This window comes from Salmo salar, chromosome 05, assembly GCF_965601325.2.
Source record: "Salmo salar chromosome 05, fSalSal1, whole genome shotgun sequence".
NCBI classification, from domain to species: Eukaryota; Metazoa; Chordata; class Actinopteri; order Salmoniformes; family Salmonidae; genus Salmo; species Salmo salar.
This window is the reverse complement of record NC_138295.1, coordinates 71,831,156-71,845,298: the sequence shown is the minus strand read 5'-3', so window position 1 is coordinate 71,845,298 and position 14,143 is coordinate 71,831,156. Positions and strand designations below refer to the sequence as shown.

Sequence of the window (14,143 nt, the reverse complement as noted above, 5' to 3'; positions counted from 1 at the left end):
GGTGGGGTTAGCCAGCAGAAAATACAGAGCACTGCGCCTGATTGGATCAGTTTTCTGTCACTCATGAAAAAGTACGTCACCCCCAAGTCTAAGGTTCGAGGTCAAAAACATTTGCCCCTTGGGTTCTGCCATATAGTTATATTAGAAGTGCCCATCCAAGAAGGCTCAGGGTCATTGGCCACAGATAGAATGACATCAAATCACGTTATATCTACAGTAGCTTTGATTGGACTGATCATGTCAACATAATACTTTCAAAATCTTAGCTAGCAAGCTAGCAGTCGTCACCATGAATGAAGTCAACAATATACTGGCAAATAATTTTCGATCCCTGTCATATGAAGAGAAATTTAAGATAAAACGTATTGGCCATTGGACATAAACATTGCATCAAATGTTATTAGTCACATGCGCTGAATACAGTAGATGTAGACCTTACAGTGAAATGCTTACTTACGAGCCCCTAACCGACAGTGCAGTTTCAAAAATACGGATAAGAATAAGAGATAAAAGTGACAAGTAATTAAAGAGCAGCAGTATAAAATAACAATATATACAGGGGGATGCCGGTACAGAGTCAATGTGCGGGGGCACCGGTTAGTTGTGGTAGTATGTACATGTAGGTAGACTTAATTAAAGTGACAATGCATAGATGACAGCAGAGTGGCAGTGGTGTGGAGAGGGGAGAGGGGAGGGGGCAATGCGAATAGTCTAGGTAGCCATTTGACTAGATTTTCAGGAGTCCTATGGCTTGGGGTAGAAGCTGTTTAGAAGCCTCTTGGACATAAACTTTGCGCTCCGGTACCGCTTGCCGTGTGGTAGCAGGGAGAACAGTCCATGACCAGGGTAGCTGTAGTCTTCGAAAATTTTTAGGGCCTTCCTCTGACAGTGCCTGGTATTGAGGTCCTGGATGTCAGGAAGCTTGGCCCCAGTGATATACTGGGCCGTTCGCACTACACTCTGTAGTGCCTTGCGGTCGGAGGCCGAGCAGTTGCCATACCAGGCAGTGATGCAACCAGTCAGGATGCTCTCAATGGTGCAGCTGTAGAACCTTTTGATGATCTGAGAACCCATGCCAAATCTTTTCAGTCTCCTGAGGGGGGAATAGGTTTTTTCATGCCCGCTTCACGACTGTCATGGTGTGCTTGGACCATGTTAGTTTGTTGGTGATGTGGACACCAAGGAACTTGAAGCTCTCAACCTGCTCCACTGCAGCCCCGTCGATGAGAATGGGGGCATGCTCGTTCCTCCTTTTCTTGTAGTCCACAATTATCTCCTTTGTCTTGATCACGCTGAGGGAGAGGTTGTTGTCCTGGTTGTCCTGGTACCACAGGACCAGGTCTCTGACCTCCTCCCTATAGGCTGTCTCATCGTTGTCTGACAGCCTGTTGTGTCATCGGCAAATTTTATGATGGTGTTGGAGTCGTGCCTGGCTATGCAGTCATGAGTGAACAGGGAGAACAGGAGGGGGCTGAGCACGCACCCCTGAGGGGTCCCCGTGTTGAGGATCAGCGTGGCGGATGTGTTTTACCTATCCTTAGCTTTAAGGGCACTTCGGTGTTGAATTCTGCGCTGTAGTCAATGAATAGCATTCTCACATAGGTGTTCCTTTTGTCCGGGTGGCAAAGGGCAGGGTGGAGTGCAATAGAGACTGCATCATCTGTGGATCTGTTGGGGCGGTATGCAAATTGTAGTGGGTCTAGGGTTTCTGGGATGATGGTGTTGAAGTGAGCCATGACCAGCCTTTCAAAGCAATTCATGGCTACAGACGGTAGTCATTTAGGCAGGTTACTTTAGTGTTCTTGGGCACAGGTACTATGGTGGTCTGCTTAAAACATGTTGGTATTACAGACTCGGACAGGGAGAGGTTGAAAATGCCATTCAAACAGTTTTAGAAACTTTAGTGTTTTCTATCCATATATAATAAGTATATGCATATTCTAGTTACTGGGTAGGATTAGTAACCAGATTAAATCGGGTACATTTTTTTTATCCAGCCGTGCAAATACTGCCCCTAGCCCTAACAGGTTAACATGCTGATAGAAATTTGGTAAAACTGATTTAAGTTTCCCTGCATTAAAGTCCCCAACTACTAGGAGCGCCGCCTCTGGGTGAGCGTTTTCTTGGTTGCTTATGGCGGAATACAGCTCATTCAATGCTTTCTTAGTGCCAACCTCTGACTGCGGTGGTATGTAAACAGCTACAAAGAATTTAGATGAAAACTCTTTCGGTAGGAAATGTGGTCTGCAGCTTACCATGAGAAACTCGAGACTTCCAAAAGCTCGAGATTTCCTTAGATATCATACACCAGCTGTTGTTTACAAAAATACATAGATCGCCGCCCCTTGTCTTACCAGACACCGCTGTTCTTTCCTGCCTGTACATCGTATAACCAGTCAGCTGTATGTTGATATTGTCATCGTTCAACCACGACTCCGTGAAGCATAATATGTTGCAGTTTTTAATGTCCCGTTGGTCGTTTAATCATCCTAATAACATCCATTTTATTGTCCAAAGATTGCATGTTTGCAATCAGAATTGAGCGGAGTGAGGGTTTATTCGATCACCTCCAACTCCTCAGAAGGCAGCCCGCCCTCTGGCCTCTCTTTCTCCGCCTCCTCTTCACGCAGATCCCTGGGGTCGGGGCCTGTACCCAAGGGAGCAGTATATCCTCCGCCTCGGGCTCGTCAGAGTCGTGAAGAAGAAAAATTATTCTGCTAGTCCGTGGTGAGTAATCGCAGTCCTGATGTCTAGAAGTTATTTTCGGTCATAAGAGACGGTAGCGGCAACATTATCCTGTTTGGGATAGGGGGCAGTATTTTCACGGTCGGATAAAAAACGTACCTGATTTAAACTGGTTACTACTCTTGCCCAGAAACGAGAATATGCATACAATTAGTAGATTTGGATAGAAAACACTCTAAAGTTTCTAAAACTGTTTGAATGGTGTCTGTGAGTATAACAGAACTCATATGGCAGGCCAAAACCTGTTGCATTTAGCTGTGGTTTTGGTTTTTGTGACATATATGCTTGCTTTGAAAATGGCTGTGTGATTATTTTTGGCAGGGTACTCTCCTGACATAATCTAATGTTTTGCTTTTGCTGTAAAGCCTTTTTGAAATCAGACAATGTGGTTAGATTAACGAGAGTCTTGTCTTTAAAATGGTGTAAAATAGTCATATGTTTGAGAAATTGAAGTTATAGCATTTTCGAGGTATTTGTATTTCGCAACACGCGATTCCACTGGCTGTTGACTAGGTGGGAAACATCTCACCTTGCCCCGGGAGGTTAACAAGAGTCTTATCTTTCAAATGGTGTAAAATAGTTGTATGTTTGAAATATTGAACTTATTGCATTTTTGAGGTATTTGTATTTCAAGCCACGCGACTCCACTGGCTGTTGAATAGAGACGCTAATGTCCCACCTAGCCCATAGAGGTTAAGACACCGACTGACATCACCTTCCATGATAACGTCAAGAGAGGACAGATCAGAACAACAGTTTAGTTCAGTTCATTTCTGATTCAGGAAATCCAGACAAGCATTGACTATATGACAAGTTATTACATTCCCAATTTTCTTAATACCATTATCTCCAAGACAAAGGTCAAAGATCATAACAACAAACTTTTGCTGTTGAAACCACTTTCAAACTTGGTTCATACTCCCTTATTTTACTGGCGACCTCTCTGAAGAGGTACCAGTTCAGGGAGTTAGAGCTCTAACCCATCAGGGAAAATCCCAACAATCCAGCCGACCCAATCTGGTTATATTTGTATCGAAACAAAGCCAAAATGAAATCAGCAATAGACATATCACAATCCATTTGGAGTAACTGTCAACCCTTATTAACATATATATTTTTCATTCTATATGCAGGCTGAACAAAATACATTTGTGTATTTACCCAAGGACCAGGGCCCCAGGGAACTGGCAATTTCCCCTTTGAACACATGATTCACACCGTGATTCAAAAACAAACAACACTGCATGTTAATAAAAAATAAAAAATAACCAATCAACTTAGAATTAGAACTCTTGATAACTATATAAGGAAATAAGGGTATCCCATAAGGTAATTGTAAATAGACTAGAGGTTGGTGTCTCTCATTCATACTATAATTAAAATCCACCTGTCTAAATAATTTCTAGTGAGATTAATCAGGCCTCACCAGAAAGTCAGGATACAGGTCATTCAACACCATTAAGTATTTCCTTTCCTGTCATTTTCTATGTTGGTGATTTGTATGATTCCCAATTAGCGGCAGCTGGTTATTGTTGTCTGTAATTGGGGATCATACTTAAGTAGCATTTTTTTCCACCTGTGGGTTATGGGATATTGTTTGTTTCGAGTTAGTGCACGTAGCATCTCTGTAGTCACGGTTCGTTTATTCATTTATTGTTTGTTTTGTATTTTACTAAGTTTTACTTTATAATAAAGATGTGGAACGCTACTCACGCTGCGCCTTGATCCATCTATACACACGAACGTGACATTTCCTTTTTCTTTCCCTGTCCTTCAGAAACTATTTAAAAACATTTCAAACATTTCCATCCTTCTGCATACCCAATTTAAAACCAAATAAATCCCACGCGATTATCACCACTAACCCATATTCATAACTGGTAAGTTGTGTGTGCGTGCTGCTGTGTGTGTGGTAAATCATAGGTCAAAAACACACACATGAACAGGCCATACATTTATGAAGACAATGGAATTGTCCGGTTGGAATATTATTGCAGATTTATGATAAAAACATCCTAAAGATTGATTCTATACATCATTTGACATGTTTCTACAAACTGTAATGCAACTTTTTTTACTTTTCGTCTGGACCCAGTGCATGCACTTTCTGCATTTGTCATAGTGAACTGAATGCGCAAACAAAAAGGAGGTATTTGGACATAAATATGGACTTTATCAAAACAAAACAAACATTTATTGTGGAACTGGGATTCCTGGGAGTGCATTCCGATGAAGATCATCAAAGGTAAGTGAAAATGTATAATGCTATTTCTGATTTTTGTTGACTCCAACATGGCGGGTATCTGTATGGTTGTTGTTGTCTGAGCGCTGTACTTAGATTATTGCAAAGTGTGCTTTCGCCGTAAAACTTTTTTGAAATCTGACACAGCGGTTGCATTAAGGACAAGTTTATCTTTAATTCTTTGAATGACAGTTGTATATTTTATCAACGTTTATGATGAGTATTTCTGTAAATTGATGTGCCAATTCACCGGATGTTTTTGAGGCAAAACATTTCTGAACATTACACGCCAATGTAAAATTAGGTTTTTGGATATAAATGTGAACTTTATCGAGCAAAACATACATGTATTGTGTAACATGAAGTCCTATGAGTGCCATCTGATGAAGATCATCAAAGGTTAGTGATTAATTTTAGCTGTATTTCTGGTTTTTGTGATGCCTCTCCTTGCTTGGAAAATGGCTGTGTGGTTTTTCTTGTCTAGGTGCTGTCCTAACATAATCTAATGCTATGCTTTCGCCGTAATGCCTTTTTGAAATCAGACACTGTGGTTGGATTAATGAGAAGATTATCTTTAAAATGGTGTATAATACTTGTATGTGTGAGAAATTTGAATTATGAGCTTTTTGCTGTTTTGAATTTGGTGCTCTGCTATTTCACTGGCTGTTGGTGAGTGACCCGCATACCCCAGAGAGGTTGTCTCACACATACAATTTTGGATTATAGTCTTATAATTCTAATACATTTCACATAGTCTTATAATTCTAATACATTTGACATAGTCTTATACATTTCAGGGTGGAATTCTTTAGTCATTACTTTAAACATATACATTCCTTTATCAGCTCCATATTACAGCATTTTGGATTTGAGATCAAATGTTTTATATTAGGTGACAGTACAGATTGTCACCTTTCATTTGAGGGTATTTTCATACATATTGGTTTTGCCGTTTAGAAATGAAAGCACTTTATGTATCTAGTCCCCCCATTTGAAGGTGCCATAAGTATTTGTACAAATTTACATATAATGTATTGAAGTAGTCAAAAGTTTAGTATTTGGTCCCTTATTCCTAGGACGCAATGACTACGTCACGCTTGTGACTCTAAAAACTTGTTGGAAGAATTTTCAGTTTGTTTTGGTTGTGTTTCAGATTATGTTGTACCCAATAGTAATGAATGGTAAATAATTTAGAGTATTCTGTCATTTTGCAGTCACTTTTATTGTAAATAAGAACAGAATATGTTTATGAACACTTCTACAGTAATGTGGATGCTACAGTACCATGATTACGGACAATCATGAATGAAACGTGAATAATGATGAGTGAGAAAGTTACAGAGGCATAAATATCGTACCCCTAAAAAATGCTAACCTCCCCTGTTATTGGTAATGGTGGGAGGTTAGCAAGTTTTGAGGGCATGATTTTTGTCTGTGCTTCTGTCACGTTCTCACTCATGATTATCCATAATCATGATAGCAACCACATTAACCTCTTACATCTAGACGTTCCGCTACCGGAACACCTGCTCCAATATCCAATGATATGATGTTGTATTTTGATACATTATGAATATGGTATTCAGGTGAGGTTATCTATGAGATTATCGGTTTACTGTTGTGCGCATTCAGTTTAATTACAAATTCCTCAAAAATACAAAAACTTCAATTTTTCAAACATATGACTATTTCACAGCATTTTAAAGACAAGACTCTCCTTTATCTAACCACACTGTCCGATTTCAAAAAGGCTTTACAGCGAAAGCAAAACATTAGATTATGTCAGCAGAGTACCAAGCCAGAAATAATCAGACACCCATTTTTCAAGCTAGCATATAATGTCACAAAAACCCAGAAGACAGCTAAATGCAGCACTAACCTTTGATGATCTTCATCAGATGACACACCTAGGACATTATGTTATACAATACATGCATGTTTTGTTCAATCAAGTTCATATTTATATCAAAAAACAGCTTTTCACATTAGCATGTGACGTTCAGAACTAGCATACCCCGCGCAAACTTCCGGGGAATTTACTAACAATTTACTAAATTACTCATGATAAACATTCACAAAAAGCATAACAATTATTTTAACAATTATAGATACAGAACTCCTCTATGCACTCGATATGTCCGATTTTAAAATAGCTTTTTGGTGAAAGCACATTTTGCAATATTCTAAGTACATAGCCCAGCCATCACAGGGCTAGCTATTTAGACACCCGGCAAGTTTAGCCTTCACCAAAATCAGATTTACTATAACAAAAAGGTTATTACCTTTGTTGTCTTCGTCAGAATGCACTCCCAGAACTGCTACTTCAATAACAAATGTTGGTTTGGTCCCAAATAATCCATCGTTATATCCGAATAGCGGCGTTTTGTTCGTGCGTTCCAGAAACTATCCGAAATGGTAAATCAGGGTCGTGCGCATGGCGTAATTCGTGACAAAAAAAATCGAAATATTCCATTACCGTACTTCGAAGCATGTCAACCGCTGTTTAAAATCAATTTTTATGCAATTTTTCTCGTAAAAAAGCGATAATATTCCGACCGGGAATCTCCTTTTCGGCAAACAGAGGAAAAATCACAAAGACGGGGGCGGCCAGGGCACGCGCCTAAGCCCACAGTCCCTTGATCGGCCACTTGAGAAAGGCGATAATGTGTTTCAGCCTGGGGCTGGGATGACGACATTCTGTTTTTTCCCGGGCTCTGAGCGCCCATGGAAGACTTAGGAAGTGTCACGTTAGAGCAGAGATCCTTTGTAAAAGATAGAGATGGCAAAGAAGTTCAAGAAATGGTCAGACAGGCCACTTCCTGTAAAGGAATCTCTCAGGTTTTGACCTGCCATTTGAGTTCTGTTATACTCACAGACACCATTCAAACAGTTTTAGAAACTTTGGAGTGTTTTCTATCCAAAGCCAATAATTATATGCATATTCTAGTTACTGGGCAGGAGTAGTAACCAGATTAAATCGGGTACGTTTTTTATCCAGCCGTGAAAATACTGCCCCCTAGTCATAACAGGTTAATATAGAAGTGCTCAGAAACCTATTCTATTCATTTACAATAAAAGTGTCTCCAAAATGACAGAATACATTATTTACCATTCATTTCTATTGGGCACAACATAATCCAAAACACAACCAAAACAAACTGCAAATGCGTCCAACAAGTTTCTAAAGTCACAAGCTTGATATAGTCATTGCGTGCTAGGAATATGAGACTTAATACTAAACATTTGACTTAAAGCAATATACTATAAGTGAATATGTCCAAATACTGACACCTTCAAATGGGGGGGGCTAGATGCATAAAGTGCATTCATTTCTAAATGGTAAAACAGATGTATGAAAATCCCCATAAATAAAAAGGTAACATTCTGTACAGTCGCCTCATATAAAACATTTGATCTCAAATCCAAAATGCTGGAGTATAGACCCAAATGAAAAGTTTTAGCTTCACTGTCCACATTATGAACGCAGGGGAGTGGTACTAAACTAGACTAACATATTACACCTCCACCATTAGGAGTCAGTATTGCTTCATGTATTTTTTATTGCCAGCAGCCAGTGCCTCTTGACAGATCCTCCTCTAATTGTATTCCACATTACTGTTGACTGTGTCATTTTTCTCTGTATAAATAGCTATCTACTCTATATTTTGGGGGAAATGGTTACACAAATACATTTTACATTACAGTGCCCTCATAATGGTGAAATTGTTCCTATAATTATACGCTGTACTTACATTGTAGTCTATTTAGGGTAAGGCTTAGGTTATGGTTAGGCCAATAGGTTATGGTTAGGGATTAGGGTTAAGTTCACTGCTGGAAATTGTAAATCATTGTAATTATGAGTATATTCAATACTTGTTACACTGCAAATACATGAGTTGTTACAGTGTTTTAAGGATCCTTACTGTAATGTAAAGTGTTACCTATATTTTTTCAAATAAAATTGTTTTGTAAGGCTTCTTTATCCATCACCAGGCAATTTCTGATTCTATTTGACCAATACTAATACTTTAACTACCTTGCGATATTTCATCAAGTTTTCTGTGAATCTAATAGGTAATATCAGTCAATGGTTTTACCATTTCGAAAGTGGGAGGACTTCGAACTCTACAACAGGGTGTGTTCAAATTTAACTAAATTCTGCTCACACACAGGCTGCTGCTGCACATGCAGGATGTCCTACAGATGGATGCTTCGAATGGATTCTCCCCATATTTGTTATCTTTATTTACTGGCTGTTAGAGGTAAGAGGGAATCATTTGAATGACTTATTCTGCCTTGTGAAATTCTAAATTTGGGTTGTCGTTGTTGGCTGTGTGGCCTATGTAGTGGAATGGAAATTAAATTACGTTAAATTCAGCTCGATCAGCCTGTTTAGAACATAACTTGGTGTGAAGAAAAATGGCCCATTTCAGCCCATTCATCAAACTTATGCTTTTCATGTTCTTTATGGCTCTCAATTAAAATATTTGAATGTAACTCACACATTGTAACTCAAACCTGTTCTTGCCTCCCCAGGGTTTTGTTATGGAGCAGGTGTGTTACCAGACAGGTCCCTGGTTGGGGTGATAGGAGGGAGTGTGACATTTAACAGAGCATCAGCCCAGCCATTTATAACATTAGAATGGAAAGTTAATGGTACAACTATTATATTAAACTATATCAGAAGTTCTGACACTTTAATACCTGAAGATGGATACAGAGACAGGATCAATCTGGACAGATCGTCAGGATCCCTGGAGCTCATGAATCTTGATCTGACTGACAGTGGACAATACACAGTGACCATTTTAACACCTGAAGCAGTATCAGTGGAAGAAAACACCAAACTGGAAGTGTATGGTAAGATGTTTTGTATTCTACCTTTATCAGTCAATAGTTTCCCCTCCATTTTCTAGCTTTAGGTTTGACATCATCAGTCTAAATACTTTACTGTAAGGCTGGACTTCAGAAACATTTCAAAGCCATTGATATATAGCATGCTACTATACCATAACACTGACACACTGTATTTTAGTCAATGGGTTTGAAGTAAAGAACACATTTCCTCTGTCTAAATCTCAGACATATCTTGTTGATTTTCAAGTTATTTTCTGTAGGTGGATTAAGTTACGGTTTGTCATTACTTTTGCATGAGTAGGTGTTTCTCAAATCCAATGATTTCATTCAGTGTGAACCATTACTTCTGTCCATCTCTTCCCATTCCCAATTCCGTTATTATTATACATTGTATATTACTAGTGTATGATGGTGTTGAACAAGGTCAAATCTGTTATCTGCCTAGTGCACAACATGTACATTTTTCTCAACATCATTAACGAAGTAAAGGTGTGTTCAATGCATTGTCTACATTTTTGTGGAGACACATTCAGTACCTCTCAGTGAATATGGTCACCTTGTGATGTAATTCCAAATCTATTTGTTTTTAATACAACTGTTGAGCTCTTCTGAATGAAAATTATTTTTAAGTGCTCCATCCTGCCGTGTTGATGAAAATGTGTGATACTGAAGCCAGGCCTTGAATATTGTATGGCTTTGGATGAAATAGTCTACCAAGGAAAGAGAAAGTTGTTATTGTATTTTTAACCCACAGAGTCAGTCTCCAGTGTGGTGATAACTCCCACCAACACAGACTTAGTGGAGTTCAACAGCTCTGTCAGTCTGTCCTGCTCCTCCTCTGGCTCCCCCCCCTTATCTTATCACTGGCTGAATGGAAGCTTTGTGGTCACAGTCAGTGATGGAGTTCAGTTTGGTGATGGGAACAGCACCCTCACCATAGTCAGTGTGACCCGATATGACAAAGGACCGTTCAGCTGTAGTGTGTCCAACCCCGTCAGCAGTGACATCAACCGACAGAATCTAACCCTCACTATCAGCTGTGAGTCTCTAACATGCATGTCTAACTCTTCTTAGTTCACTGCATGTGGACAAAGTCATTCATGTAACATTAGTTTACCTTTCACATATGGTCATCTTCATAGTGCTTCCTGCAGTGACTGTCTGCTACTGTAAACTTAATCTGTTAAGACATAAGAAGATACTGTCATATTAATAAATCACTATATTCTGGTATTATGGCACTAATTCATCATGCTTTGGCAAAGCAAATCTTTCTGAGGCTTTCATTTACAGCTAATCAGGCCCACCTACTGTATGTTGTGTGTGTCTGATTGCTGCTGTTGGGATACCTAAACAAGATATATGCATTTTGTGTTGACATTTGTTGGGTGGGTCATTTCAACATGATACTCTAGAGCACAACTGTACATAACTTTTGGTTGAATTACCTTCATTAATGCTGGTGTTAAACATGGATCATTCATTGCAGATGGTCCAGAAAACACAGCAATGAAGGTGATCCCATCAGATGTACATTATGAAACAGGATCAAACCTGAATTTGTCCTGCTCAGCTGAGTCCAGTCCTCCTGCCCAGTTTCAGTGGGCTCTGAATGGAACACTGCTGTCCAATAAGGGACCAGAACTCCGGTTGGGGAACATTCAGATCAATCAGAGCGGTAGCTACAGCTGCTGGGCCCATAATACCAGAACCCTGAGGTACCAGACATCTGAGCCCTCTGAAATCACTGTGCTGGGTAAGTGGCAGAGAGGAAATTGAGATAATCATCACCAGAGAGAGTAACTGGTTCTGAGGGTGTCATGGTTGAACTGTTTGTGCTCAAGTCCTTTTCAAGGTCCTTGAGTACACACCTTTCCTTTTCCTTCCATTTTGTACAAACATTTGGATGGGTAGCCTTGTGTGAACCAGAGAAGATAGTCCCTTTCAACAGAGACAGTGTCTACTACCAGGGTTGGGTAGATTACTTTCTAAATGTAATCTGTTACAGTTACTAGTTACCTGTCCAAAATTGTAATCAGTAATGTCACTAAATCAAATCATATTGTATTTGTCACATGCGCCGAATACAACAGGTTTAGACCTTACAGTGAAATGCTTACTTACAAGTCCTTAACCAACAATGCAGTTTTAAGAAAAAATAAGGGTTAAGTAAAAAATAGATAAGTAAAAAATAAAAAAATAAAAGTATCAATATAAGAGCAGCAGTAAAATACCAATAGCGAGGCTATATACAGGGGGTACTGTTACAGACTCATTGTGCAGGGGCACCAGGTAGTTGAGGTAATTGAGGTAATATGTACATGGATGTAGAGTTAAAGTGACTATTCAGAGATAATAAACAGAGAGTAGCAGCAGCGTAAAGGGAGGGGGTGGCAATGCAAATAGTCTGGGTAGCCATTTGATTAGCTGTTCAGGAGTCTTATGGCTTGGGGTTGTTAGGTTCTAAATATCAGAGTAAGAACTCGACGGACACTATGAAAGGTTAAACCAAGATTATTCACCCCAAAGGATCGATCAGCTGAACAGTCAAAAGACATTCACACAATCACTGATATTTAACCCTTTCTCCTCTGCTGAGTCTCCTCCCACACATCTGAACAGCCAATGCATCTCTGTTGCTAGACAGAACCTTAGTGATATCTGTTATTACTCCCTTCATCTGACCTGATCTCTGCCCCAAAGTGCTTACTCCTCCCCAACTCACGGCTGTCATGTTGACTCATACCAGACTGTGTCTTTCCTCCTCCCATAGGATCCCTGACGGCTAACAATAACATATCCTGACATAATGTAAACTTTATTAATTACCCTCTCTCCCTCAGTGAAAGGAATAAGTATATTTCATGATTTCATAAGTCAAGCTATCAGAACCCAACGGGGTAAAAGCTGTTAAGAAGTCTTTTGGACCTAGACTTGGCGCTCAGGTACTGCCTGCCGTACGGTAGCAGAGATAGCAATCTATTACTAGGGTGGCTGGAGTCTTTAACAATTTTTAAGGCCTTCCTCTGACACCGCCTGGCATAGAGGTCCTGGATGTCAGGAAGCTTGGGCCCAGTGATGTACTGGGCCGTATGCGGATTTGAGGATTTGAGGATCAATGCCAAATATTTTCAGGCTCTTGTTGAGGGAATAGTCTTTGTCGTGCCCTCTTCTCGACTGTCTTGGTGTGTTTGGACCATGATAGTTTGTTGGTGATGTCGACACCAAGGAACTTGAAGCTCCCAACCTGCTCTACTACAGCCCCATCGATGAGAATGGGGGCGTGCTCGGTCCTCCTTTTCCTGTAGTCCACAATCATCTCCTTTGTCTTGGTCACGTTGAGGGAGAGGTAGTTGTCCTGGCACCGTAAGGCCAGGTTTCTGACCTCCTCCCTATAGGCTGTCTTGTCGTTGTTGGAGATCAGGCCTACCACTGTTGTGTCATCTGCAAACTTGATGATGGTGTTGGAGTCGTGCCTGGCCATGCAGGCATGAGGTCCCGTGTGGCTCAGTTGGTAGAGCATGGTGTTTGCAACGCCAGGGTTGTGGGTTCGATTCCCACGGGGGACCAGTATGAAAAAAAAAATGTGTGAAATGTATGCATTCACTACTGTAAGTCGCTCTGGATAAGAGCGTCTGCTAAATGACTAAAATGTAAATGTAAAATGGAGTACAGGAAGGGACTGAGCATGCACCCCTGAGGGGCCCCCATATTGATGATCAGCGTGGCGGATGTGTTGTTACCTACCCTTACTACCTGGGGCGGCCCATTAGGAAGTCCAGGATCCAGTTGCAGAGGGAGATGTTTAGTCCCAGGGTCCTTAGCTTTGTGATGAGCTTTGAGGGGACTATGGTGTTGAACGTTGAGCTGTAGTCAATGAATAGAATTCTCACATAAGCGTTTGTTTTGTCCAGGTGGGAAAGGGCAGTGTGGAGTGCAATAGAGATTGCTTCATCTGTGGATCTGTTGGGCCGGTCTGCAAATTGTAGTGAGTCTAGGGTTTCTGGGATAATGGTGTTGATGTGAGCCATGACCAGCCTTTTAAAACACTTCATGGCTACGGACGTGAGTGCTATGGGTTGGTAGTCATTTAGGCAGGTTAACTTTGTGTTCTTGGGCACAGGGACTATGGTGGTCTGCTTGAGACATGTTGGTATTACAGACTCAGTCAGGGACAGTTGGCCAGCGCATGCTCGGAGTACATGTCCTGGTAATCCGTCTGGCCCTGCGGCCTTGTGAATGTTGACCTGTTTAAAGGTCTTACTCTTGCTACAGAGAGCGTGATCAAACAGTCATCCG

The 14,143-nt window shown here is 40.5% G+C and overlaps 1 protein-coding gene across 3 annotated transcripts in view; it reads left to right on the top strand.

The window, feature by feature from the left end:
- The window catches only part of LOC106605564 (cell adhesion molecule CEACAM6), a 59,286-nt gene that overhangs the window by 10,595 nt on the left and 34,548 nt on the right, over window positions 1–14,143 (top strand). For 2 of the 3 annotated variants that reach the window (XR_014392392.1, XR_014392391.1), the window contains exon 1: window positions 9,560–9,847. Coding sequence is in view for 1 of the 3 variants with exons in the window: in XM_082975496.1 (XP_082831622.1) it covers window positions 9,180–9,249; window positions 9,524–9,847; window positions 10,599–10,883; window positions 11,334–11,600 (946 nt within the window). In the remaining 2 variants the exon portion in view is untranslated. Of the gene's footprint in view, window positions 1–9,159; window positions 9,250–9,523; window positions 9,848–10,598; window positions 10,884–11,333; window positions 11,601–14,143 lie in introns of those variants that run through there. The other variant, XM_082975496.1, reaches the window with a different exon arrangement.